Below are 26279 nucleotides of genomic sequence, written 5' to 3' on the forward strand. Positions count from 1 at the left end.
TTACTAGAGAAATGAAATTTATTCGTTCGTCACATATTTCACAGACTTTCTTATCTCATTATTGGCTACTCTACCATTACTTGTTTCTTTCTAAATCGATCGAACAAGTTGTATATTCCATTTTTTTTCTAACAAACTTTTGCTAAAACTTGGTCCATACACGTTCCAAGTATTTTACGTTTGGCGAAAAACTTCAGTTTCGTCAGCGCATCTTTTGCATTCGCTTTTAAAGTACACGCAATTGTTTCTTGTTCTCCTGTTTCTTATTCGCATTCTACATCGCTTACAATAATCAAAAAATATATGATCTTTAAACACATTATCGATAATGTATAGGATAAATTGCTATGATACTTGCGAACATGATTTACAGTTTTGCTGATTACTCGTTTCAAGTCATTGCATCGACAAATTGATTTTGCTTTAGCCAAACGTGGAGATACGCATTAGAAAAAAACGGTGAAGGTGTATTATACGCTCGCTATACACAACAAGGAAAGTTATTTACTTTCTACGCGTACTAAACTTTCGCGCGGCGGATTTTCAAGGGTGTAAGAAACCCTTTCGATGCTCGTCCCATTGGCAAAAAACAATTTAACGAGTAACACTATCGAGAAAAACATTACAAACATTACAGCAGTTTGCACTTGTGGTTTTGCAACATTTGCATTTACCACATACCTAATATTCGAGAGAAAAAAAATTGCTCGGCCTGTTTGGTCAGTGTTCATATTTAAAAGGCACGGAATGGAATCGAATGGAATGTCGCACGACCACCGGCAGAGTCAAATGAACCGTAACTATACGAAAAGGGTTAAGGTTCAACCTTAGGATCCAAGGTTCTAGATCTAGAAACATAAACTTCGATAATGGACACGCCTCCTTTTACCTACTTCAAAGCTGTCGACGGATGTTCGACGAGTCTATTTAAGGTCGTTCTATCACGTTAAAGCTTTAGTGCCATGAGACTCGATAATGAGAACGTACGTACGCGTAACGCGCGCCAACAAATTGATAGTATCTTACTAAATACGGTATCAAATATAAATACGAAGCAACATAGCATACAACAAGAACTTTTAAAAATTAAATTAACACTATCTATATGTACATTTTTAAAATAGACTTTTTTTATTGTATGCTGCCACAACTAGGCGGACGTGTAACTTTAAGAGCGTCGAGTTTTGGAACGGTAATCTTTCGTGGAATTTTATTGGTCAGGTGTGTGGCCTTGTCTGACGTTAGTGTAAAGTGTAAATATTGGTCCAGAAATTGGGAAGCAGAGAGGGAGGGGGGGGAGGGAGTAGAGCGAAAGAGGCAGGGTGGAGGAAGGAAAAGGGAGACGCGTGTGTGTGCGTGCAAAGGAGGGAGAGAAGCGGAAGAATCTAACCGAAGAAGAAGAAGAAGAAGATAACAATAAATTGTATATGTCTAATATGGACCACTGATAAATTCAAGGATATAAACCCCTCTATTTTAAGTAATTCTATCCTTGTTTAGTCTCATTCGCATCGTTGGTCAGAATTTGTAGTTAGATACGTAACGAGCAACGCGATGAAAATCGGAAGTCATCGAAATCTTAGAGACTTCGATTTTCATGTAAAGCGAAACTACTAAAATTAAGTTTTCTGTCCTAATTTCTAGCGTTGTTGTTGACGGTAGTATGATTACCGCCGCCACTGTTATTGTTATTGTTACCATTGCTATTGCTGCCGTTGTTCAGAGTAGTAGAATTTCCTATATTATCGATTTCACGTTGAGCGCGTGAAATTTTCACTTTGTCGCGTGGGGTTCCATCTTCCCCGGTTTCCATCGCAAACATTTTCATCTTTTCCTTAAAACTCAGCTTTTCAGGTACTGGTCCAACTTGGGAATTTTGCTGTTGCTTTTGCTTCTCTGCCAATCGTCTTTGCCTCGGATCTCTGAAAAGCATCGATTCGGTGATAATCTACGATGATCGACAAGAACTTGGACAAGCACTATCGACTTCAAGCGAAAACAAAAGAACAGAGAGATCGTAATGTTACTTGTAAACTTCTTGCGCGCCTATAACACCGGGTGTGCCGCCAGGAAGCGGAACACCGGACCCCTCGCATGTCTTCGGGGACGCCAATAAATTTTCCGCATCGTTAAGAAAGTTCTGAAACATACGACGTTCGATAAACGAAAAACGATCGAACAAAACGATAAAGCGTTAAACGAAACCACTAAAACCGATCGGAGATCATACATTTGGGTCCTCCACGATGATATCCATTGTCGTGGCTGCAGCAGTACCAATCACGTTTCCCGACGAAACGTTTCGCTGCATCGACATTTCTATGTTTGCATTTGTGTCGTGAAACGAGACTCTTTTGATGGACGTTGGTTGTTGCATATGAGTCGACAACGACAACATCGAGGTTGCGTTCATGTTATTCGATCTTAGAGTACCTTGCTGTGACATTATCGCGTAACTAGATCCTCGTTCTGGTGGCAAAGGTGCTTCGTTATTTCCATTCTGGTTAGCTGAAGAAAGAGAATACGGATAAACGAGACGCTTGCTTATATGCTCCTCGACGATTCCGATTGCATATGTATATAGCAAAGTTTACTTACACGATACATGCGGTCCATTGATAACCAAATTCTCCAATCGTAATAGACTCGGGTGCAACGGTTGTTGTTGGTTTTTGTGTTGAGATTGCGAGTGCTGATGCTGTTGAAGTTGTTGTTGTTGTTGTTGTTGCTGCTGCTGCTGTTGCTGGTGGTGATGATACATTTGTTGAAGCTGCTGCTGCTGCTTCGCATCTTCTTCCTTCTTCTTCAGAGTATCGTCAAACTCCATTTGTTTTCGTTTAAGTTCGTCCGGTCTACGTGGCATTTCCTTATCTTCAGCGAGAGAACTGGTTTTGTGAGTAGCGGTCATGTGAATCAACGAAGACATTGGTATCTGTCCGAGATGGTTTTGCGATTGATTGGACTGATCGCGTTGATGATTTTGTGGAAATTGTAAACCGGAATTTTCCTGCATCACCTGCGAAGAAACGTTTTGGGAAGATTGTTGCGCTACGACGGGATGCGGGGGCATAGCGGTCGTCGAATGTAGCGACGTTCCCAGGGATTGAAGCCCGTGAGTTGCGCGAACGGACTGTCCGGTAACGTTCGATTTAGGCAAATTCGGATTCGGTTGCTCCTGCGGGTTGTTGCGGTCTTGAATGTTGGCCGCGCGAAGCAAACCTTGAACCCTTTGTATACTCTCGGCGTCCATGTCGTTGCTTTCTTCGTCGTCGTCTTGTTGATTGGCAGCTTCTTCGGCTCTCTTTTGGAAGTCTCTTTCCAATTGAAGAGCTCTAAGTTGCTCCTCCTGTTGCGAACTTCTGTGAGGTAACGCGCTCAATTCGGCTATTTGCTGGTCACGCCATTGCCTCGCAGCTTCCCGTCTGCGCGCTTGCTCCTAAACAGTATACAATGATAACGTATGTGCGAACCGTGTCGGCTCGATTTGTCAGTGAAAAGAATTCTACCGTCGCGCGCGCGTCGTACCTTCTCTCTCTCTTCCCGCTGCCAAGGATTGGTGGCGCTGTACTGGTACTGTCGCGGCTGTAACATGGTTCCCGCAGTTCCGTTGGCAGGATAATATCCTCCACGAGGCGGGTCTTGCATACTCGCCGTGTACCTGTTGGAAAAAAAGGGAAGAATCTATATTCTTAAAGTGCCCGTGATATTCCGATCGTTCGAATCGGTCGCGTCGTACCTCGAATCCGATTGTTTGTTATAAAGAGGATGCGTGGACGCGTTCGGCGGTGGCGGCGGTGGACTCTCTCCGAAACCTTCTTCCGGAAGAGCGGGTCGTATCGGAATTACTTCGTTGGTTTGGACGGAATTGTTTCCTTCCGGTACGGGTTGCGATCTATGCATATCGCTGTCACCGGAATACTGATCGTTTCGCAGGTCGGTGCTGCCATTTAAATAATACTGCGATCCGACGATAAAATGTCGATTCTGGTCCGCGTAGGTTCTACTCGTTTCTTGATTATTCGAATCTTTTCCATAATCGAACGATGGCATTCCGCCGTTCGACTGTAGACGGGTCGAGTCGGTTTTCCCTCTGAACGGTGGTGCGACGTATTGAGCATGACCCAAACTCGTTTGCTGCGCATTTTGGTGTTGATGCTGGTGTTGCTGTTGCTGCTGATGCTGATGTTGGTGCTGATGTTGATGCTGATGTTGGTGTTGAAGCTGAAGCTGAAGCTGATGCTGATATTGATGTTGATGCGAATGCTGGTGCTGATGAGCGGGCGGAGATTTTCCATACTGAGCTACGTACTGTCCGTACTGCGCGTCCATGTAGCCGTAAATCGAACCGGCGGTTTGTCTCGCGGTATGCCCGGATGCCGGTGACATAACTCCTCCGGGCATCCCGACCGTTGGATTCGTTCCTAAATTCGGCGAGGAACCGATCGATTTGATCGGCCTTGTAGTCATATTGGTCGCTTGAGCGGTGACGGTAGATTTCACGTTGTAGGCGGCCGGTCGATACTGAGCGATCGTGCCTGGCACCGGAACAGGAACGGGAACAGGTACGGGAGTCGGGGCAGACGTCGACGTCGACGTCGAAGACGAGGACGATGCCGACGTCGATACCGATGCCGAAGCCGAGACCGCCGAAGGTGGTACGCCACCCCGCAACTCCCGTCTTCTCACTTCCTCTTGCATTTCCTGAAGTTTCGCTTCTTGCCGTATTATATCCCTAGATGATTGCGATCTCGGCGGTGGGCCTGTGGATTGTTGCTGCGATTGCGTACCGAGAAAAGACGGCTGCTGCGCTTGAGACGCGTAAGCCGATATCGGCCTGTCCCTGGGCTGACTCGCGTCGAACGTGCTCGGACGATTCAAAGAACTCTGAGAACCTCTCGAGCTCTTTTGCAACTGTAAAGTGTTCCTGGAATAAAAACTAAAATAGTAGATCGCTCGGTCTAAAAAAGAAAAAAGTATAACGAGTTACCTTTCGTCCAAAAGTTGAGACGGACTGCATCGCTGCTTCGTCGACGGATCTTGATTTCTATAAACGCTCAAATTTTGATAGAATCTTTCGGCTTCGTTGCTCTGAAGCGCGGTAGAACCGATTGCTCCGATAGCGATCGAACCGCTGCTGTTCCCGGTGTTTTGACAAGGATTCAAATTTGGCGACGATTGCTGTCTGCTCACGAGTCCGCTCGGCGGCAATGTTCCCATTCGTATCGGATCGTGTAAATTGTGACTGGAGCTATTTTGAACAACGAACGCGATATCGATGGAAAGTTCGAGAACGAGGATGCAACGACTCGAAACTACGTATAATTACCGAGAACGCAACGTCGTTGAACCGTTGATCGCGATCATCGATGGGGGTTGCGCAACCGGAGGTGTCACGCTGTTGCTGGACGATGCTCTACTGTAACCAGGGTTGAATACCTCGTGCTGTTGCTTTCCTTCTGTGCCAACGTCTGTAAACGATGCGTCGGTGTTACACACGAGTTTATCTCTAGCTCGTATCGTTCCATTTTTAAATATGCGGTATACACGACATGTACAGTTACACGGTAAAACGCAAGGAATCGCACGATTATTATTGGGATTGCGTTAACGATCACCCCTGAAGTAAACATATATGTATACGAGTACGCGAGTACGAGTACGAGTAGCGAGTGCGCGTGCGAGTGCGCGTGCGAGTGCGAGTGCGAGTGCGTATGCGAACGCGGTGTGAAACGAAGAGAGGGAAAGAGAGAGCGAGAGAGAATTTGATGAAGCAAAAGAAAGCGCGCATCGTCAAGGTAAAATCGCCATGAAAGTTACTTACTGTGCAACGCTGGCACGGATTTGCTGGTATGCATTTGCTGCTGAGGAGCAGCGACGTCGCGTCCGAGCCGTGAAGGTAAATCTCGTTCACTCATGCGACGAGGTCCTGCGGTAAGCACAAGATGCAAAACACATTTTTCGGTGGTTCGTCGTATTAGTTCGTACAAAGAATAAAACATCGGGAACAATCGCACAATGCATGCAAACTGGCAGCATGTAACAACACGCGCAAACTACGTTTACTTCCGGACGCGCGCGGTCCAACGTATGAAAATAGAAAATTAAAGAAACACGAAAACGGAGGCGTAAGCAGCAGCGAAGGCAAAAGTCCTACATAAATGTACAGCAAGCATTGGTCGAAAACGCAGATTTTCGACGAAATTATACGATCGAACGATATTGTAGAAACGTTCCAAACGTACACGAAAGGCAACCGTTCACGGTAGAATCGTTTACATGCGACATCGTCTAAGAGTTGGCAGCTACTACGTCATACTTTACGTTCAAGCACATGTTCTAATACAAGTATCGACCCTCGGATAACACAATCGCGATCGCGACAAAAATAATCGAGCCTCGCGCGGGCAGTTGCTAATCGTTCAACGAAAAAATTTCGGCATGCGTGGTGAAAATTGGTGGGTTGCGTAAAATTCGCCTGCATCGGGTGAACATCGACAAGCGTGCCGTGTACAACGATCGTTTTTAATCTCGGCAGGCATGCGAATTTGAAGAAACGCGGACATAGAACATCGGCTGCTTACGTAAAATAGAATCGACTTGTACAGAAATTCGACCTAGCGAACTGCGAAACGTCCGTCGATACGCGATGGACTCGTTTGCTTCGGTTTCGTCGCTCGCCGACAACGTCTCTTGATACTTGTTGTCGTCGCTGCTTGATTCTTTTTTATAACCTTGATTCTTTACTCGGTTCGTGTCGACCGATAAGCAAACATTTTTGATTTCTGGTACAAACGTTCCGGTCTCGTCGACGGTATGCAATAAAACTTTGTCGATCGAACGTCTATTTCGACCACGATCGCAGATCGGATCGTTCTTGTCGTCGTTCTCATCGTCGCGATCGTAACCATCGTTATCGTCGTCCTCGTCGTCGTTGTCGTCGTCGTCGTCGTCGTCGTCGTCGTCATCGTCGTCGTAGTCGCCGTCGTCGTCATCCTTGTCCGATCGAGAATGTTGTATCAATTTTCTTATCGTTTTCGTCAATGGAATCGGCTTCTCCAGAGTTGGATAGGATTTGGAGAATCGTTTGGACCACCGAGACTCGATCGAATCGATTTTCGTGACGTACTTTCGAACGAGACGACGCTCGTCGATTCCATCGCTCGAAGATCCGACCACGTTTCTATTCAATGGATAAAGCAGTCCAGACGCGTCGTCGAGATTCGTCATTTTCTGGAGCTGATCTATTACTCGTCGTTGCTCCGATAACGATAACTTGTCTCTTCTATCGACGTGTCTCCGATTCCGACGGAGGGAGGGAGAAACATTTTCCGCGCGTTTCATCGAAAGCTCGTGCACGCTCGCGAAGCGCTTCCCCGCGAGAGACGAAATCCTCGAACACGTGTGCGCGTTACAACTCGTCTCGTGGTTTGCTGCACGCTCTTTCGTTCTGCGTCTCAAGTTCAATTCCGACAAATACTCTCTGTCCACTGCGGGAAATCGGTGTCTCGATCGTATCTCGTAGACTTCGGGCGACACAAAATTTGGTTCGGAGGCGAATTTTCTGCAAGCGCCGGACAACCTTCTGTCGGCTACGGTCTGGGCCAATTCGGTGCTGCCGAGCTTTGAAAAATGTCTGGCCAAAGCCGCGACCCTGCCGTATCCGAAACGTACTTCTTCCGGTGATTTCCAACGTTTTTCGTAGCTGGATATGTCGCTGGAATTGTCACTGTCCCAACCAGATAAATCGAGATTCAGTTCCGGGATCGTGGTAAACATTTTGGGAACTACGGTAGCATGGTTTCTCGTTTTTGTTTCATGTTCCCTCGACTCCGATTTGCTCAAACATTCGACAACGTCCCCCTTCTTTTCCCCATGTAGTTCTTCTTCGTACGATTCGCTCGTAAATCGATGTTGTTCGTTTGCTTTTTGACAGCTTGACTCCGTCGTGTCGTTATTTTCAACATAATCATCGACGTTTGATTGAATCCGACTCAACGACTCCATGGAGCAGACCCGCAAAATACCGGTCGTTGGAATTATCGCAACACCACCACCATCGTTACCGTCGTTGTTACCACTATCGGCAGCAGCAACAGCATCACCACCACCACCACCACCACCACCACCACCAACACCCTGACTACAGCCGGTTTCGTAACCACCATCCGGTGGACGTTCATCCAGTTCGTCGAATTCATCCAATTCATCCAATTCGTTAAGTTCGACGAGTCGATCCAATTGATCCAATTCGAGCGGTTCGTCGGATAAAAGTTCCATGGCTTGATCGATATAGGGTATAGAATCGAGAGAAAATGGTTTACCGGGCATATTTTCACCGACTGAAAATCGATTTGAATCGTGAATCGACAAAGTCGTGTTCGCAAGGTTCGGAACGTGATTATCACCCTTCGAATCGATCGAATCGCGCAAATCGTCCAACGGGCGTCCAGCACCAGCTTGTACCGGGCAAGACAGACTCGCGATTTGCGCCGACCGCGAAACTGTACCGATCGCACCGATCGTCGTATCAATTGTACCTTCTTCTTTTCCCCGAAGCGGATCTTTCGTCGATATCGCGTCGACTGCCCGAGTCGAGATTTCACAACGTGGAGGAACGCGCGAACGCGAATCGAACCCGTCTATTTGCACCTCGAAACGCGGAAATGGAATCGCACCTGATCTTGCCACTTCGTCGATCGAACGTGTCCCTGAATCGATAGGGTATCTTGGAACGCTCAACAAATTACCCATCGAATGAGACGTGGACGGCTGCTCGACCGCATCCTGAACCTCCGATGATTCCAAGTGCTCTGACTTGGGTCGATTCTTGTGCACTGCTTAGGAACAATCAGTTAGTAAAGCGTTAGTGAAGCAATGGTATCCGTAGCTCTCGAGTTCTCGCGAGTCGGACCGAGATAGGTGTAAATGCGAGCAAGAATGATCGGAGAAAAGCCTTGGACAAGTTCGAGATTGTAGGAGAATTGCGCGAGTATATACTGTCGCGTAAAACCTCCGACCGACCCGAAAAGCGTGACGAGTACGGAACGGTAAGGTAGGGAGACAAAACGGAGGGACAGGGAGACGGGATAGGTAGAATATACCGGCGAATCCGTACCTCTGGTCATAACGGGCGAGGGTTGCGACAACAGAGTAGCCAGTCCATGGTATATGGCACCTTGCTTGGCAACTTCGAGGGTTACTATAGGACCGGTGCGCACCAAGTATTCGGCAGCTCTGAGAAAGAGACGGATAGGAAAAGATACACGATAATTGTGAGAAATGTTGTGCCAGGCGTTCGAGCTAAAAGAAAATCTACTCACTTCTCTTGAGTGATTCCAACCAAGCTCTGGCCGTCCACCTTTAGCAACTGATCGCCAGCCGTTAATCTACCATCCTGTGGAAATGTCGAGGAAATGCCATAGAGAATTAGAAACGGAACGATATTTTCATTGTTACAAAGAATTGGAAACTCACGGCGTCGGCCGCACCGCCCGCAACAACGCTCTTTATGTATATTCCGAGTCTGTCTTGACCGGCACCCTATAAAAAGTCACAGTTGCAGTTATATAGGCGCTAAAGATAGCGATACGCTGTCTGCTTTAGGATGGTACTATACGATACTTTTGCCGCGACGATGCTCAAGCCCATTCCGTTCGTGGATTTGTGCAACTTGATCACGTGAATCTCCGGTTGGACCGAGGCGGAGCCCGCGTTGCAGACGTAGCCGCCGGATCGGTTGCTCATCGCGCTGGGACTACGAAACTGCGAGCAACGTATCGTTTAATCCGTCGAGTACTCGAAACGCGACATCCGACGATCGAACGAATAGCAAACTCGTCGACTCACGTTGTTATAGTGATCTATCATGTATATAGTCCAATATCCGCTACTGGTGGGCTGAGCCGCCATTCGACACAAGCCGTCCCGTTGCAAGGGTGCTAAAAACTCGGCGAGTCCCGGCGGCACGCCTCGAATCACCTCGCAACTGTACCCATCTTCGGGCAGCAGAAGGGCCAAGCCGAGCGTAGGTTCCTCCTCGAGCCTGATCTCCCTACCATCGGCTCGCGCGAGCGTGTCGGCGACCCCTTCGGTCACCTGAAATTCGAATGTACCGTCGTAACGGGATGCGACGAGTCGATCGATCGCGAACCAATGTATCTCGAAGCGTTCGCCGTTTAATTTGAACAACGGAAACGCGACGTAAAATGGAGAAAATACGATTCGATGCTACGAAACGAAACGAAACGAAACCGTAAACGATGGAATAACCGTAATAAACGGTACAACGAACGACGGTACGCGACGACGAGCGACGAATTGAAATAATTGGTGCTCGATCGGGACGACCGTAGACACACACACACACACACACTTAACCACCGACTTACTCTGACCACGTTTTCGATCAACTCTGCCGGAAGTCTCGGCTCGTCCGCGGCTGGCTGATATTTTTGCAACAGTGCCCTGACTTGAAGGGAATTTAGTTTGAAGCAGGTCGAGCTCAAGGTAGCGAGCTCCTCCGCGTTATATTTCGGCGCTTGAAGAAGATGAGTCGCTTGCATGATCGTCGCCAAGTGACACTGACTCGCGAGCTCGAGGCCCTGCCTCTCGGCCCAAGTCTCGAGAGCGTTCAATCTCGCTTTCAGTCGGCGACCGAACCATCTTACGCACAAATTCGTGTTCGAAACCAAAGCGTTGAATGCCGTCGCGTTGATCGTGTGGAACAGATGACTGAACAATTGAATCGTGAGAGCGGCGTTCACTCTGCATCGTCTCAATAGAGCCATCGTACTCGAGAATATCTGCAAAACTCCGGCTTCCTTGGCTGGTTCGTCGGCATCGGCCATAAACTGCGACATGGCCGGCGCAAGCTCGAGAGAAATGCATCGCACCAACGACGCGAACGCTTCGTGGACCGCTTCCGTCAAAATGTCTTGCGCCCTCGTCGAAAACGCTCCAACGTGGCGATCGTTCTTCAGCATGTGCAACAGCTCCGAGCCGTTCGCCAGCCACAGGGCCAACGACGACGCGTCCATGTACCGTTCCTGCCGACACACATCGCACCGCGTCGTCTCTCTATCATCGAATACGAGTAGTAGTAGTAGTAGCCTACGCGCGGTAGTAGGTGTCTAGATGCCCCTGGCTAGCGGTCCCCGCCAGGTCGTATCGCTGGCCGCTGGCCATTACCTGGATTACTCGGTGTATCGTACCGGCCACGTTCGCCAGCATCACCGTTAACCTATGCGCTCTCTCCGTTGGCTGCAACTCCGGTCTGTAATGCGTGCTCGCGCGATACCTCGCCGCCAGGTAAAGCGTATACGTTGGAGCGAGTTTGAACTGAGGCGCCGACGGTTCCACGTCCGTTATCACCGCATGGAAGAACGTTTCCTCCGTTTCCTCGAGAAACTCCAGCACTGCCGGTAGAATCGGGTCCGTTCCACGTGGTTGTCGCTCGTTTTGCAATTGCCTGTCAAATCGTCGAAACGTTAAAACGTTCAAATATCGAAACGATCGCATTTCCTACGCTCTACCTATCGCTGACCACCCTCTATCTTCGCTGTTCTCGCAATACTTTCCCGTGGTCTACGACACGTACATTTAGCGATATCGCACCGATCTACATATACATATACATGTACATGTACACATGTGCGCGTACACGTACACGTACACGTACACGTACATATATCACGTTCGCGTACCAACGACGGCACGTTTCGTCGTCGCTTCTTCGAGATGGTACCATCACCGGCTGTTTACCTGTTACCGTCCCTGCTGCTAGTGAGACTGGCAGTCTCGACGTTTCCGTCAAGATCGAACGTGGTTTCGTAATTGTGCGTCGATTCCGGAGCAGGATTCGGACTTCGGGGAAGGCAAACGGCAGCAGCGGTGCCGGAAACGGACGTCGACTTGCTCCGACTACACGAATGCGACGAAGACTGATCTTGACCCGGTTGATTTTGCGCTTGTATCTGCCCACCGTTCGGAGTTCCGGACACGGATCCGTATCTTTCCGCGTTCGTCTCTTGGATGGTCAAGTCTGGGGATCGTCTACGGTACAGAAGCAGGTCGCGTGCAGGAAAAAAAACAAGCGAACCAAAAAGACAGGAATAGAGTAAGGAAAATAAACGAGAAGCGAAACGCAGAAAAAGCTCGGGCACGATAAGCGGAGATTTTGGACGACTCGAATAATCTTTCGAATTCGCGTTTACGCGACACTCTCGAAATATTGCATGCTCCGTCTCTCCTTCTCTAGTTTGCTCGTCGAACAACTTCTCTCTGCTCTCTCTCTCTCTCTCTCTCTCTCTCTCTCTCTCTCTCTCTCTCTCTCTCACCTCCGTATTTCGAATTTTGCCCATCGACTATCGCCTACGGTGGAGATTATCGTTACGTCTGGTTTACCTTCGGCGCTCCGATTCCGAATCTCCTCGCCGGTTACGCTCGGCCTCTATGCCAGATCGAGCACCCGTTCGAGATACTAAGAGGACCATCGAGTTTCGAACGAAACAACGAACAAGCGAAACGTGGCTACCTGGTCCGATCGCCTCGCGAACGAGTATGCGCTTACCGTTCGTAGCCGTATTCGATCTGTCTTCCGGAATCGTGGCGTTGCCTCATACGTTCTTCGGGAGCCGGATCGATGAATCGAAAAGTGTGCAATCTGCCAAATTTAACGATCGCGCCGTTCTACCAACGAAAAACATTGTTTGAATCGTCGCGCGACACGATGGAATCGCGCGATGGAACGCGCTCGACGATGAAACAGCGTTTTACCTGAAGTATCGTCGTCTGATGTATCCTCTGATTGTTCACATAAGTGTGCGCATCTCTGGAACAAGGCGTCAAAGTGACGATGTTTTCGGTAAAAGCGATCACGCAATGCCTCGGCATGACAGTGGGTCCGGTCAAAGTGAGGGTCTGAGCTTGAACCGCTTGCGGACCTACCGGTCTTTCCGAACCCACCTCCGTCACGTTGGGCTGTAATCGGTGCCGAGTTCCTGCCCCGTGTGGAACGTCGCTGCCATCCGGGTTCAATTCCAACAGAAACGGCAGTCTTTCGTCCTCGTACCTGCGAACGTTCGATTTCGTAAACCACGAGCATTCGCTCCGTGTCTCGACCGCCTGTACGCGCCATCCTCCTTTTTCGCCCGTGTTCACCCTACGCCGATTCGCTCTTCTTCTTCTTCTTCGCTCACCTGTAATCGATCTCGTTCCATTTTCCGTTAGGTTTTTTCTTGCGTTTCCGAGGTACGTAATCGGCGGGTCTTCTCCGAACGTGAAACATAATCGAACCTAAAAACAAAACGAAGATTCCTTAAACATCGTTTCGTACCGCGAACTATCGGAAACGATTCCGTTCTATCTTGCCCGCCGCTCTCGATCTCGGCGAGTCGCGCAGCTATACGATAGTCTTCGCGTATCGGGGATGTCGTGCGTCGTTCTCGTCACGTGGTTCGTTCTCAACTACTGACCCACATAGTTCACGTGCGCCGACACGGAGGATTTCTTTCGTTTCAACCATGTGCCTGTATGATCGATAGGTACAGGTACGTGCAACCGTAAAATGGCGTGTCCTTGGCGATAAAAACACACCGAAGTATCTCCGATATAAAACGGTAACGGACAAAATGAAACTCTCGTTTCGATCGAGTATCTGTTGGATTTTTACATCGAACGTATCCGATGAATCGAATCGAGAATCGATCGCATTCTACGAAGGTGTGACGTCTTTGCATTTGTACTTGCACGTAACCGCGTATATAAATTATTCCGAACGTGTTTATCGTAGATGGCAAAAGTTCGATGACAAATCACGATATCCGATCGATTTCCTTTGGCATCCGAACGAATCGAAATAGCCGAGCAAACACGGTGAACCGCGCGGGTTTGCCAACTGGACAAAGCAATACATCTTACGTCTGATCCCCCAATCCATCATGTTGCATAGAAAGCACCGATACTATTGCTGTGGTCCCTGAATATGCCCCTTGTGGTCCCTCTCGCAAAACACGGTAAAGCCCGATATAATCTTGGTCCCGTAAGTTCTAGGTTATCCTTCGCGTGCAAAGTACTCGAGAGACTCTAAATAAAAACGATGTATTCGTAATCGTACTACTTTTCGTTCTCATCCGACGTCGAACGCGTCAAAATTATTCCGCGACATCGAATCGAGCCGGAGTAAAAGATGGCATCGTCTCTGCTTCGAGCGACTCGTCGCAAACGTTTAACGTTCGATATTCAACGCATCCGAGATTTCGGTCCTCACTGCCCGGAATGCTTTTCTTTTTCTCGCGACGCTTCGAAATCCGTAAGCCGCGAGCCGTAAGCCGCGAGCGCGAGCTATGGAACAAGTCGAAATAATTGGTTTCCGCATCCGGGCAGCTTGCACTTGGATCCAGGTTTTCGTGTCAGCCCATTTCGAAACGCATCGCGACACGAAACCGCGGTTTACCGCGCACCACCATTTGCCAAACTCGACTCGCGGCGATATTCTTCCGCGACGAATGTCGCAGCAGGGTAGCGCGCACAAACGGGCCGATTACGTTGCATCGTAGCAGCTCTAGCGTGCGAACCGAGATCGAAACCACTCGCGAAGAACGAGAAAAATGCGAAGAATACGAAAACTATGAAACACGGAACGGTCCGCGTTTGCTCGCGTCTCTTTTAGCGTCACAATCGTCCTCGGTAGAATCGTATCCTCGACTGTCGCGGCTACAATGCTAGATATCGGATGCGCAGTTGACGAACGACCGACGAAAGTAACGTTAGAAAGTCCCGGGATGGTGGCGGCTTGGCTAAATTCGAGCAACTCGGACGGAATGTACGGCCGCGCCGATCGTTGATTCGGACGAGCAGGCTAGGAAGGGTCAAAACGCAAGCGCTTTCGCCCATCGATCGAGCGCAAGTCCGTACGCACGAAACGAACCGAATGAAATTTCTGTACGCTTACTCGACGTCGCATTCCGTTCGTTCGACCGATCGTCTATCGGTCCGTTGGAGATCGAGTCGCTGTTTCGAATTAATGCGCGACCACTCTTTCCACGATCTAAACGGTCTAAGCGGTCTAAACGGTATATACGGTATATACGGTATATACGGTATATACGGTATATATACGGTATATACGGTCTAAACACGGTCTCCGCGCACTCGTGGCTCGTCTTTTCGAATAGTAAGAAAACTCACCGCGCGTCGAAGGATGATTCATTAGAATGGCCAACGGGCATTCGTCGTCGTCCAATATGTACTCTTGTTGCGCGCCCCCATTGGCGCTCTCGCTGTTTACCTACGCAACGTTGGTAGAACGGAAACAGTGAAACGCATCGATCAGCGATCGTAGAAATATCGGGAGAAATTGCGACGACTGGACTAACCTGCACGAGACAGTACTGTTGCGGATCGACCTTCTCCAATCCGTATTTGGAAAGCATCTCGCGTACAACTTGCACCGCCGAATCTCGTACGCTCAAAAGCAACGTTTTGTACGGGACGTCTTTGCAGAGTGCCTCCCCGTAAATTTTCAACGTGCCACCGGTGTCCGGACCGCCGTCTTTGCTCCGAAATTGTTGCAATTTCCTCTCCAATTTTTGCTGGCGCCGTCTCCTCATCACAGCTTCCGGATTCGAAATGCTTCTCGTGAAACTAGTTTCCGGTAACTCTGCAACAACGATCGACGCGTTACCTTATCGATCGTTTCCGATAGCTGTTCGTTCGAATCGCGATCCGTTCGATGCTCGACCAATCGTCACGCTTCGTAGAAAACGGCGCAGCGATCGACGCGGAAATGATCTCGAACCGAATCTCCGAGTCGAAACTAAAATCGTTCTCGTTCCGACGACGGGCTATATCTCCGTCTTACCTGTATAAAGTTTCTCCGCTACACCGTTCTGATCGGCCGGAGCCGCGTTCTCGTCTTGTTCGACGCTCTTGAGCCGGCTGAGCTTCTCTTGCTTTTTCATCTGTTTCTTCTCGCGTTTGCTCAACTTCCTGCGAAAGCTGGAACCGTCCGTCGAAGAAAATGCAACACCCTGCGCATTCGTCTTATCGTCGATTCTTCGCAGAAGAAACCGCCCTTCGCGATCGTCGATGTGCCAGTTCAATTGTACCAGCAACGGCTTCTCGTCGAGTTCGAGCTTGCGTTCCTCTGTGAACCAAGCGAAACCGTCTCAAACGTTTCGTTTTTCGTTTCGTTTCGTTTCGTTTCGTTTCGTTTCATTTCGTTCTGCGGGGCTTTTCTTAATATGTACCACACCGATGTACACGTGCGTTGCGCCTATAGGAACGGAATACGCGCTACTCGCGCGCACACTTACCACCGTTTTCGTGAATCTCGTAAAGAGCATACTCTGGCACGGAAAGCATTCGCATGTCCGGACGGAATTTCTCGATGAGCGTCTCGATCACGGCTTGACTCGTTGCATCGGAGGCTACTCTGATGCACTTGGTCGCAACCTTTTGCCCGCTATCTTGAAAGTAAAACCTCATTACCCCGTGGAACTCCAAGTCCTGAAAACACATTCCAGCAACGTGAGACAAATTCTCTGTCTTCGTTTTCGCGCGCGATCTCGCTCGTAAATATACGCATTTTAAATATCTCTATCTTACTTCGTTCGGTTCCGAAAGTTCGAACAAATCCAAACGGTTGGCGTTCCATTGTTGTATCACGCCGCGCAGTGCCTCCCGCTCGGCTTTCTTGTTTGTCGCGTCCGTGTCCATTCTAAGAGAAAACAAGACTGTAAAACCACAGCAAGAAAGATCGGAAACCGAATCGACGAGCAAGAGCGATTCAACTCTCGTTCGATTGTACGCGAATCGAAGTTCCTTGTTTTAAAGTTGCGCGCGGCATCTTGCTATTCCATACGATACCGTTCACCGGCAAATCGATCCAAACTCTGTCGACTCGGTGGTCGATTTCCGAATGTTCGACGAATCGATAAATCGTGTTCGAAACAGAAACCGAAACGGAACTCGTGTCGAAGAAAAGGGAGGAAAAGGAGATCGGTTCGAATCGGTTGAGATCGACTTGACTCGAGATTTCTCGGGACTGCTCGTTGGGCCGGATCGGGCTAACTCGGAATGGAACGCGTCCACGAGCGAGTCGTCGCCGTCGCCGTCGCCGCCGTCGTCGTACACCGCATACCATGCATTCTTATCTGCTTCTAGCGCATACTGTATGCATACGACTACGTTCAGTCTTGAAACCTCAAAAGTGCGCTCGAGTAACTCGAACACGCTCGAGTACCCTCCGAGCGATACGCAACCACCCTCCCCAACCACTCGGCGATCATTCCTCTCCGAAACCTAGATCTCGAGTCTTTCCTCCTTGTCTCTGTTTCTGTGCTATCGGTTGTCCTAGACCTTACCCTCTCGACCCTTCCTGGTCGTCTAAACTTTTCCCAATCTTCGGAATAGAATTCCCTTTACGGTTTTGAAATTAGGCCCAGCTTAATCCTTGAAAAGTCAACCTAAATTTAACCCAAACGCGAGTCGATTCGGCCTGGATCTATGACGTTACGCGCTATCGACTAAAAAACGACAGCGTATTCTTCGGAATTTTTGATCGATCTATTCGCGGTTCGGTGTGTGTTCGTATAATTTAGAGGTTAAACGAAACTCCGATGATCGATGGAAGAAAGAAGCACGATAAGAAGAAAGAGAAGAAGACGGAAAACAGGTGATGCGTCATCGGATACTTACTCTTCCGAGACTGTCATTCTTCCGATACGGTCGAGGGAAAGGCGAGAAAAGACACGAAACGCGTTCGCGTGCAAGATTAAACGAGAAAAAGGAGCGAGGGTTTCCAAGGCGTCGAGGAATTCTGGCAGATACGAACAACGGATCGCGATTGCGCGGTAAATCTTCGCTACACTCGCGAAACTAGTCGGCGACGATGCCTTTCAACTTTTACAAAGTTCACCACCGATCGGTCCGCGGCGTCGAACAATTTTTCGAAGGATCCGACTCTGCGACGCGAACAACGATTCGTTGAAATCGGTCGGGCACGCAACATTATTCTACCTTGGGGAAAAGAGCGTGGCCGTTCAACGTGTTTGGCGTTACGCGACCCGTTACCGGAAACTGCGTCAACTTTTCGGACTCGCCTCGACCCGCGATCCTGTCGCGATCTTTTGCTCCTTCCTCTCTTTCCATTCTTTTCCACTTTCCTCGCTCTTCGACGATCACATATTTATCGACCGCGCGGATCGTTCGACGACGATACACGATTCCGATCACTCGAAAAACAAACGCCACACCCAAAGACTGTTTCGAGACGATCGAGTTCCGCTACGCATAATACTCGAACGTATTTCTCGTCGCGTAATTACCAACCAACTGGCCGACGCGAACGGACTCGGACTCGGACTCGGAAATGCTTGGGCTTGGGGCCTCAAAAGTGGGAGAGAACGAGAGAACGAGAGAACGAGAGAACGCGAACGCGAACGCGCTCGTCGTTCCGTACCTATCCCCACTAATTTCGCCCCCTCCGTGGCTGCTTCTTCTCCTACCACTCTCTACCACCGCGCATTCGAATTCCCATCCCTACATTGGTCTTTCCACCGTCTACGTACGCGTAATCGTCCCCACCATTCTTCTCCCTACTCCTTTTCGTTCCACGTCCTCTCTCATTCTTTCCTTCGTCGTGGCTCTTTTTCCTGCGAGCTGCGAGACGCACCACTGTATGTACAGTATTGTACAGTATACAGCACCACGGTATCGTACAGTCCGCTCCGATCCACCGATCCACCGATCCAGATTGCCGTATAATTTTCTTTCACTCTGCTTTCCTTCGTGTCTCGTTCCGTTTTTATTTCTCTCGATTCGCTTACTTTCGAATCCCATACTTTTTACATATTTTGGCATCGATCGATTTGCACGTGCATACGACAGTTGCTAGAAAAAAGTCACGCGAAGCTATGTCTTTTCGTTGACGCAAACCGTTTTTCTCATCCATGTAATTTTCAAATTATAAAATATCGCCGCGCGCATCGAGAGTCCAACGAAACGAATCCAAGTTTCGTGGTACGGCTTCGTTGGTAACTTCGTTAGGTATTATATGTATACATAGATTGTTCGACACCGAACAAGGTATCCCCCGTATTTCGCGATACGCGTTCGATCGGCAAAAAATTTTCTTTCTAAATGATCGGTGTGGATCGCGATTATGTTTAACCGTGCGATAGAATGACACCATCGGATCGGCTTGGCTTGGCTTGGCTTTACTTGTCTTGGCTTGGCTTGGCTTGGCAAAGGTACCATGTCGAGGGTAGAGAGGCTCGAACGAGGTGGTCTGTTTATTACCCTTAAGTAACCGTTTCCTGCTTGTTTCATTCGCTTCGCAGTCCGTCCAACGACCAACGAACGCGCGCGCTGGCTAGTACGTTCTGCCACTGGACAGACGATCCGATTCATCGCACCTTGCGCGTCTTACGTTTATCACGATAATCCCGAAACATTTTTACGCGTTGACAAGAGCGACGATTCGAGAGTTCCATCGAAAAAACGAATCCCGACAGCAGAGTGAAAGTCCAACGTAAAACCGTACACTCGCGGTTAACGTCCAGGGCCAGGGCTCGAGATCCATTATTCAGTAATCTTTTGAAACGCTCTTGAAAAGAACTCTTTCTTCGGATACTATCGCGAAAATGGGCTTACGAAAAATTGACAAAACCCATAGAAAAGCTTTTCCATGCCTACTACGGCGACCCGCGACGATATTCTCTCCCTTTTCGAACAAATTACGATCGCTTCGGATTTTGCTCGGATACAATTACGATTCGTTTATCCTCGTTTAATCGGACACGAATTACGGTATCTTCCATTTGGTTACAACTTTCACTGGAAGCAGCGATGCTTCAACTTGTTTAGAGACGTCGAACGAATCTCTGAAACTTTCAACGTTATACGTTTGGAATATAATACGCGTGTAATGTTGCAACGTATGTGCTATCGGTGACACCAAGGACAACAAATTTTGCAGTCTGTCTACGAATTGATACGAACGTACCAATGGTGATGGAACAACGGTGCGCTTTATTACTATGTGTGTACACAGCGAACTGCCAACTATGGCAACACAACAACAACAACAACAACAACAACGATGACGAAGGCGACGACAAAAATCATCTCTTCCACCTACGTTTCGAAGTTTGCACGTAAAACGTTGCCGTGATATCGAAGCGAATCTAGTTGGTCGACGAACGGATACGAACCTCTCGTCGAACAGCTTGCTCCTGTTTTTCTTCAACACAAAACACTTTGTTCGAAGAACGACTATATCACTCCTCCTCGTGGTTGCAGCTCGTTTGACATCGGGAAAAGCTGTTTCGATAACACTCGCCTAACGCATTCCATTTACAAAACACATAGCATCCTGCAATTGACAACACCGACCACTTGCTATTTGCGCGAACATATCCAAATCACCGCTATCGCTAGAACCGACGACAAGATTTCAACCACTGTGATCCAGAACGAACGTACTTAAATGTCCAAGTATCGCAAGCAATCGCAAGTTAACGGCTGTACAGAGAACTCAACGTGCGCGCAAAGCGCAAGCGCACAGGCGCAAAGCGCGTGTACGTTCACGCGAATGCAGAGCCTCTCGTGCGCGCACGCGCGTCTCTACTTACGCGCGTGAATGCATACGACAGGTAACAGTACATATGTACATACGTATACATAAACATATATGTACAAAATTGTACCAGCGCAGCGGAGAGAGTAGAGTAGAGTAGAGAGTAGGGAACACGGGACATAATGAAAATGAAGCCGATCCCAGCCGGTCCCGCTGTCCCGCGGCATCCTGCAGCACCATGTGCCATAGTTTCGTACTTGTTGATCACAGTAGATCACGATAAACAAGCTATGTATACGCGATGCGATTGCTTTTGAAACTCCCTCTCATAGACACGGACTTATGTACATTGTACCTAACTATCGTATTTCCCCCCCACGACGTTGACAGAATTAACTAAACACGGCAGAGAACCCCTATCCAGGTTATAAAACGTGTATGGACGATATATGTTTTGTAGAGGCAAAAAACAATGTTCCTTGTTTGATAAAACAACAACTTTTTCTTTTACGAACGTTTCCTGTACATACACTTCAACCGGATCCCCATTCGTATTCGTCCATGGTATTTCCATGCCAGCTTCTGTTCTATTGCACATGTATTGTCGGCTCTCCTGCATTCGACGAATATTTTCAGCGTTTATAGATGTACATTCTGCTTTGTACCTTGGTCAACCTTATATACAGGGTGTCCCAATAATGTCTCGCAATCCGGAAATGGGGGTTCCTGAGGTAATTTGAAGTAACTTGTTCCGTAACGAAAATGCAATCCGCGGCTTTATTTACGAGTTATTAACGGCAAATAGTGACCAATGAGAGGCGAGATCGGCTAGCGCGAGACGGCCGAGCCAATGAGCGGAACGTCCTGTAAAATGGACATACAGTAAATATATACATTATGTAGATAATTAGCAATCTACAGCAATGGAACTTACTCTTGCACGCTTTTCTTACTCCCTAAGCTGGCGCGCACATCCTCATCATTTTACTGCGCATCCAATCCGCAGTGAATCCTGTCTCAGTAGCGAACCGTCAGCTAATCGAAGCAAAGAAAATTTCTATAGCGATCCTCGCTAACGGATCAAGCTGCGGCCTGGAGGTGCAGGTCCTATTACTGTACTAACAGAATACGAGTTTTCGACGAGATTCCGACAGGTGTCGCATCGTTATTTCGTCGCGTTCACGATATGAAAGAAAATTCTTGGACCGAAACTATTCTTGAAACGTTAACCTCTTAAACATGTATTTGTTATTTATGTTTACACTATGCGTTCTACTTTGCAATAAGGACTGTAAAAACGATGTTACATAGATTTATATGGGTCTGTAGGTACGATACGATATTTACACACGATAAGTACAGGTATGTACATACACGTACGTATGTAGTACGGAAGCTGTCCTCTTCTAAATGGGTGTGCTAGTGAGCTAGCCGTATTGTGTGTTTGCGCCCGTTGCGCGTTGCTCATCTAGAAGAATTGTACACCGAGTAAGAATGGTTGATACGCTCGGGCCATGGGATTCGTTAAACAAGGGAAATCGTTTCCAAGAATTTCAAGCAATAGGATGGAAGTGTTACGATTCATTGTCACTTAATGCACTGAAAAGTCAAAATTGAAAACACGATGGAGGATGACACGGACATTTACGAAGATCTACCAATCATCGAAATCAAGTCGGATGAGAACGTGGGTATCGTAATGCAGCACTTTTTCTTTAAACGTTAGGTTAAGTTTTGCTTCATGGATACGATCGTACGTACGATGTCCTCAGTTCGTAGCAAACCAGACGGAAAGTAATTGCAGAGAGCGTGAATGCGCAGAATTGAACGAACGAATCACAGAACTTACGGTCAAATTGGAAAATTTTCAAAAGTTAAACGAAAACTTGGAGGTGAATTTGGCGTCTCTGTTGAAGACTGCGAAAGCAGAAATTACACGAAAAGACAGAATGATCGAAGATTTGCGAAAACAGTAAGTATACATCTCCAAGTATAAGTATATAACTCTCCGCAACATTGAAACTACATATTTTTGTAATCTGATACAATTCGTGCAGGCTCGACGATGTAATGTTCAGGAGAGGCGCTTACGGCAAAACAAACAGTCGCGTTTGTAAACCTACATTTGTCGATAATGTAGCAACTCCACCGAATTGGCAGAAAACTGGTCAAAATTTTGTATCTCCGAACCAAAGTAGACGCGATTCGACGGAGGCAGATTCGTTGTATAATCCAACCAATAGTTCTAACCCGACCAAGTCTACTTTAACGCCTCTCACAGTCTACGGCGAGCGGTTGCTGAAAAGAATAGCGGAGGAGCAGTCTATGGAGAAAAGAGGGAAGCAAGCGGGCAGATTTTGTTGTAATAACAGCAGCATTTCGACCATCGACGGATACGTTATAGAAAGCGACAAAGAAAATGGCTCCGTGACCGACGTTACGACTTCTTGTACGAAAGAAATGCAATTGTCCATGGTGAAAGAATATTCTGAGAGAGAGGAGTTCGCGACAACCGATTTTCTAGTCGGAGAGGACAGTGAAATCGATTCCAATTCCAGATTTCAACGGACACCAACGATTGACGCGAACACCATGGACATCGCGGAGGTAAGGAGAAACGACGATAGAGAAAGAACAATGAGCAGAAAGCATATAAAAAAGTATGAGATAAGAGAACGTGCAACGAAATTGAAAAATAATAAAATGCGCGAGGATCTTAACGATGTTTTCGATTATAAGCACGACTGTACAAAAACTAAAAGATTCGAATCCTTGGAAAAATTTTCCGAGCCACGATACATTACGTATTCGCACACGGAACACAGTCGTTACTGGTACACCGAGCAACAAGGCAAAAAGCGTAGTCATCGTTCGTTCACCGATAAGGCTGGAACAAGTCAGGACGACACGGATGAACATATCTCGAAGAGACATTGCAGGTCGGTCGAAAGATCGTCGAGTACGATGGACGACTATCGATCCAGTAGCGTTGAACGTTATCGAATGAAACAAAGGGAAGATGGTCACGCGGGCGAAATGTGGGGAGATCGTCGATCGCGCGGGAGAAACTCTTCCTGCGAAAGTTCTAAAGAAGAGAAATATAGCAGAAACAAATTCAATCAATACATCGGTTACCGAGAGAGATCTGTCAGACGTTACGATGTCGGATCCAACAGCACGGATGGATCGAAAGCAGCTAAAAGAGAATTTCGCGATTCGCGAAATACCGAGAAGTCGGAGAAATCTGTCAGATCCACGAGTAAGCGGAGCGATCGTTACGAGGATTGCGAATCTCAATTTCAAGAGCGATTAAAAAGTGTTGACAGAGTAGTAAGACGAGACAAGTCGACGAAGCAACACGACGACTATACCAAGTATTCGTCGCATGGAAAATTTGACCGTGAAAAGTTAACGGACCGTACACGACATTCCGAAACGTTGAAATCCGAAAAAATCTCCGAAACGAATAAACATTTTGAGAGAATCGATCGTTGCGGGTTCACAAAAAACGACGAAACCCCTTCGACGACGAAAGTTTCCGATTCGTCGCAAAAACACCAACTCGATCGAAATAAAGATTTGAAAAGTGCCGATGTGAACGATGTTGCGCTTGATCCCGGTAATCGCCCGAGCAACAAGAAAGAACGCGAAAGATCAAAAGATCGTTGGACAAACGGAGATCATAAATCGGAATCGTACCTTATTTCGGTCGAGATAGCAAATACGAATATCGTTGGTAGCAACGATGCTACCGCTAACATCGATAATAACGAGAGCGCGGAAAATGTTGAGAACATCGAGAAATTTATTCGTAATTATAACGCCGACAGCGATCACTTTGAAAATAGTTTGGATGAAAGAGACGACACGTCAAACACCGCGAAAGAGCATGCATCAACGATGAACGATATTTTCGAGAATAAAATAAATTTGAAGGAACAATGCGATACCGTTCGCACGAATGGCGCAGAGTCTGTTAAAACGGATACGAAGCTGGGATCGAAGCATGTGTCTCGAAAAGTTTCCCTGGATTCTGCGCAGAATGGTGCAAAAGAAAATGAAACGACAGCTGTGGTAACACACGTACCAAATGCAAAAATCTCGACGGCACAGAATAATAGTACGTTGCGCGAAACCTACCAAATGTTAGAAAGTAATTCGATCGATTCGACAGACGACAAGCCGTCGATCAACTCGAATATTAAGGCGACGAATACTAATATTTCCTCGAATATCAACAGTGATGGTAACGGTAATGGTAACGATAATCGTGAAGGTAAGGATAACAGCAGAATCTGTGGTACAAGAATTTTCGAAGATTCCGTTATCGATAAGATAAATAGCAGTTGTAACGACGGTGTTATTAATGTCGCTACGGGTAACGACGACGACGACCAGAGCCACAACCAGCATGGGCATCGCGAACACAAGAAGCATAGCAACGTTAACGTCTACAAGAAAAGCATTGAAAATGATCGCAATACGATTAAAGACGAAGAGCAAACGAACAAAGGACTAGCCAGCGAAAATCTGATGGTAAAATTAGATAAAAGACTAGAGAACGAAGAAGGGCAAGTGAAAAAGGAAACAAAGGAGTACGATAAAGCTGTGATAGTAGAGGTATCTCGGGAAACTGAAAAGTCTCCGATTAATTGTGACAGTATAAACGGAAAAAATACGCCTACGAAATTGCACGGGAAAATTGTTGTCTTTGCACGGCGCAAGAAACCTGTATGCTTAGCAAACAATAATGCAAACATGACTGTTCTTATAAATAACAGCCACAACCTTAACAATAATTGATGCAGATCCGATTAGTTGTACGATGAAACGCAATTCTTTGGTAACAAAAGAAAAGCAATCGGAAAAAACAAAAGAAAAGCAGCACAGCGGTTGGTTGAGAAACACGAAAGCGTTCGAAGCGAAGCAAAGCAAGCATGCCTTGAATCGCGACACACGTGTCGTATTCAGAATTAATACAAATGACTTGAGAAACGAATGATGCAAGATCGTTGTCCAGGAAAAAGGAGTTTTATAAAATGCTGTAGATACCAGTGAAATATGTACATACTGTTCAGGGGAAAGTACTGTATATTAGTAAGTTTAACATTTTTCCTTCGAATCTGTACCGTGTACATGCAATATTGTGAATTCGAAGTAAAACAATCAACGTTAAGGAGTCCGTCCGTTCAACAACTATAACGCCGCGACTTCTTTCAATATTTGCAAAACTCTGGAAATTGTTGAAAATTCTTGGAAATCGAGATGGTAATCGAAACGTTTTCTTCATTATTTTTTTGAAATAAATATCATGAAATAAACTAGCATTGTGCTTAATTGATCGCTAAAACAGTCAATAAAAAGTTTTGTCTAGAACGAACTCTGGTCTAAAAACCCCACCAATTAGGTTACAGGACAGAAGGCAACGCGCGGCGACGCAAAGCGGAGCGTCCTAGCGTCGCACACGGTCTGCGCTGTCGCAGAGTCGGAATAGACCGAACAAAACCGAGAGAAAAAAGAGAGAGAGAGAGAGAGAGAGAGTGAGTGAGAGCGCGGGCAGGCGAGATATGTAGTACACGAGAGAAGAAGAGAGGGAGAAGAGGAAGTATGAACATTGATATATCGCGTACATAGCTGTCGTTTATAAGATTTGAATAATTCTGCAGAGCGCTGGTGAAAACAAGTTTCGAAAATCCATAGA

General features: G+C 47.3%; 2 protein-coding genes across 12 annotated transcripts in view; one reads left to right on the forward strand and one right to left on the reverse strand.

Moving 5' to 3' along the window:
* The window catches only part of cno (adherens junction formation factor afadin), a 26449-nt gene continuing 170 nt past the window's right edge, over positions 1-26279 (reverse strand). Inside the window, exons 2-30 of one of the 11 annotated variants that reach the window (XM_076518474.1) lie at positions 21953-22046; positions 21513-21613; positions 21109-21442; positions 16606-16717; positions 16314-16506; positions 15860-16144; positions 15375-15658; positions 15187-15286; positions 13197-13293; positions 12775-13069; positions 12569-12687; positions 11761-12051; positions 11188-11467; positions 10389-11045; positions 9847-10095; positions 9622-9762; positions 9475-9540; positions 9321-9394; positions 9116-9234; positions 6582-8834; positions 5822-5926; positions 5327-5468; positions 4988-5248; positions 3737-4924; positions 3526-3658; positions 2599-3436; positions 2231-2508; positions 2028-2140; positions 1-1922 (exon numbers count right to left, since the gene is read on the reverse strand). In XM_076518474.1, coding sequence (XP_076374589.1) covers positions 1634-1922; positions 2028-2140; positions 2231-2508; positions 2599-3436; positions 3526-3658; positions 3737-4924; positions 4988-5248; positions 5327-5468; positions 5822-5926; positions 6582-8834; positions 9116-9234; positions 9321-9394; positions 9475-9540; positions 9622-9762; positions 9847-10095; positions 10389-11045; positions 11188-11467; positions 11761-12051; positions 12569-12687; positions 12775-13069; positions 13197-13293; positions 15187-15286; positions 15375-15658; positions 15860-16144; positions 16314-16506; positions 16606-16717; positions 21109-21197 — 9051 coding nt within the window. In that variant the 5' untranslated portion in view covers positions 21198-21442; positions 21513-21613; positions 21953-22046 and the 3' untranslated portion in view covers positions 1-1633. Of the gene's footprint in view, positions 1923-2027; positions 2141-2230; positions 2509-2598; positions 3437-3525; positions 3659-3736; positions 4925-4987; positions 5249-5326; positions 5469-5821; positions 5927-6581; positions 8838-9115; positions 9235-9320; positions 9395-9474; positions 9541-9621; positions 9763-9846; positions 10096-10388; positions 11046-11187; positions 11468-11760; positions 12052-12568; positions 12688-12774; positions 13070-13196; positions 13294-13917; positions 14825-15186; positions 15287-15374; positions 15659-15859; positions 16145-16313; positions 16507-16605; positions 16718-17697; positions 17859-18018; positions 18159-20213; positions 20536-21108; positions 21443-21512; positions 21614-21952; positions 22047-26279 lie in introns of those variants that run through there. The other 10 variants (XM_076518702.1, XM_076518450.1, XM_076518617.1 and 7 more) reach the window with 10 other exon arrangements.
* On the forward strand, positions 21661-25954 carry FLASH (FLICE-associated huge protein). The gene is made up of 3 exons (XM_033465988.2): positions 21661-22265; positions 22351-22550; positions 22636-25954. The coding sequence occupies exons 1-3, from the start codon at positions 22203-22205 to the stop codon at positions 25379-25381; spliced, it is 3009 nt and encodes a 1002-aa protein (XP_033321879.2). The 5' UTR covers positions 21661-22202; the 3' UTR covers positions 25382-25954.

Source organism: Megalopta genalis, chromosome 1 (genome assembly GCF_051020955.1).
Source record: "Megalopta genalis isolate 19385.01 chromosome 1, iyMegGena1_principal, whole genome shotgun sequence".
NCBI classification, from domain to species: Eukaryota; Metazoa; Arthropoda; class Insecta; order Hymenoptera; family Halictidae; genus Megalopta; species Megalopta genalis.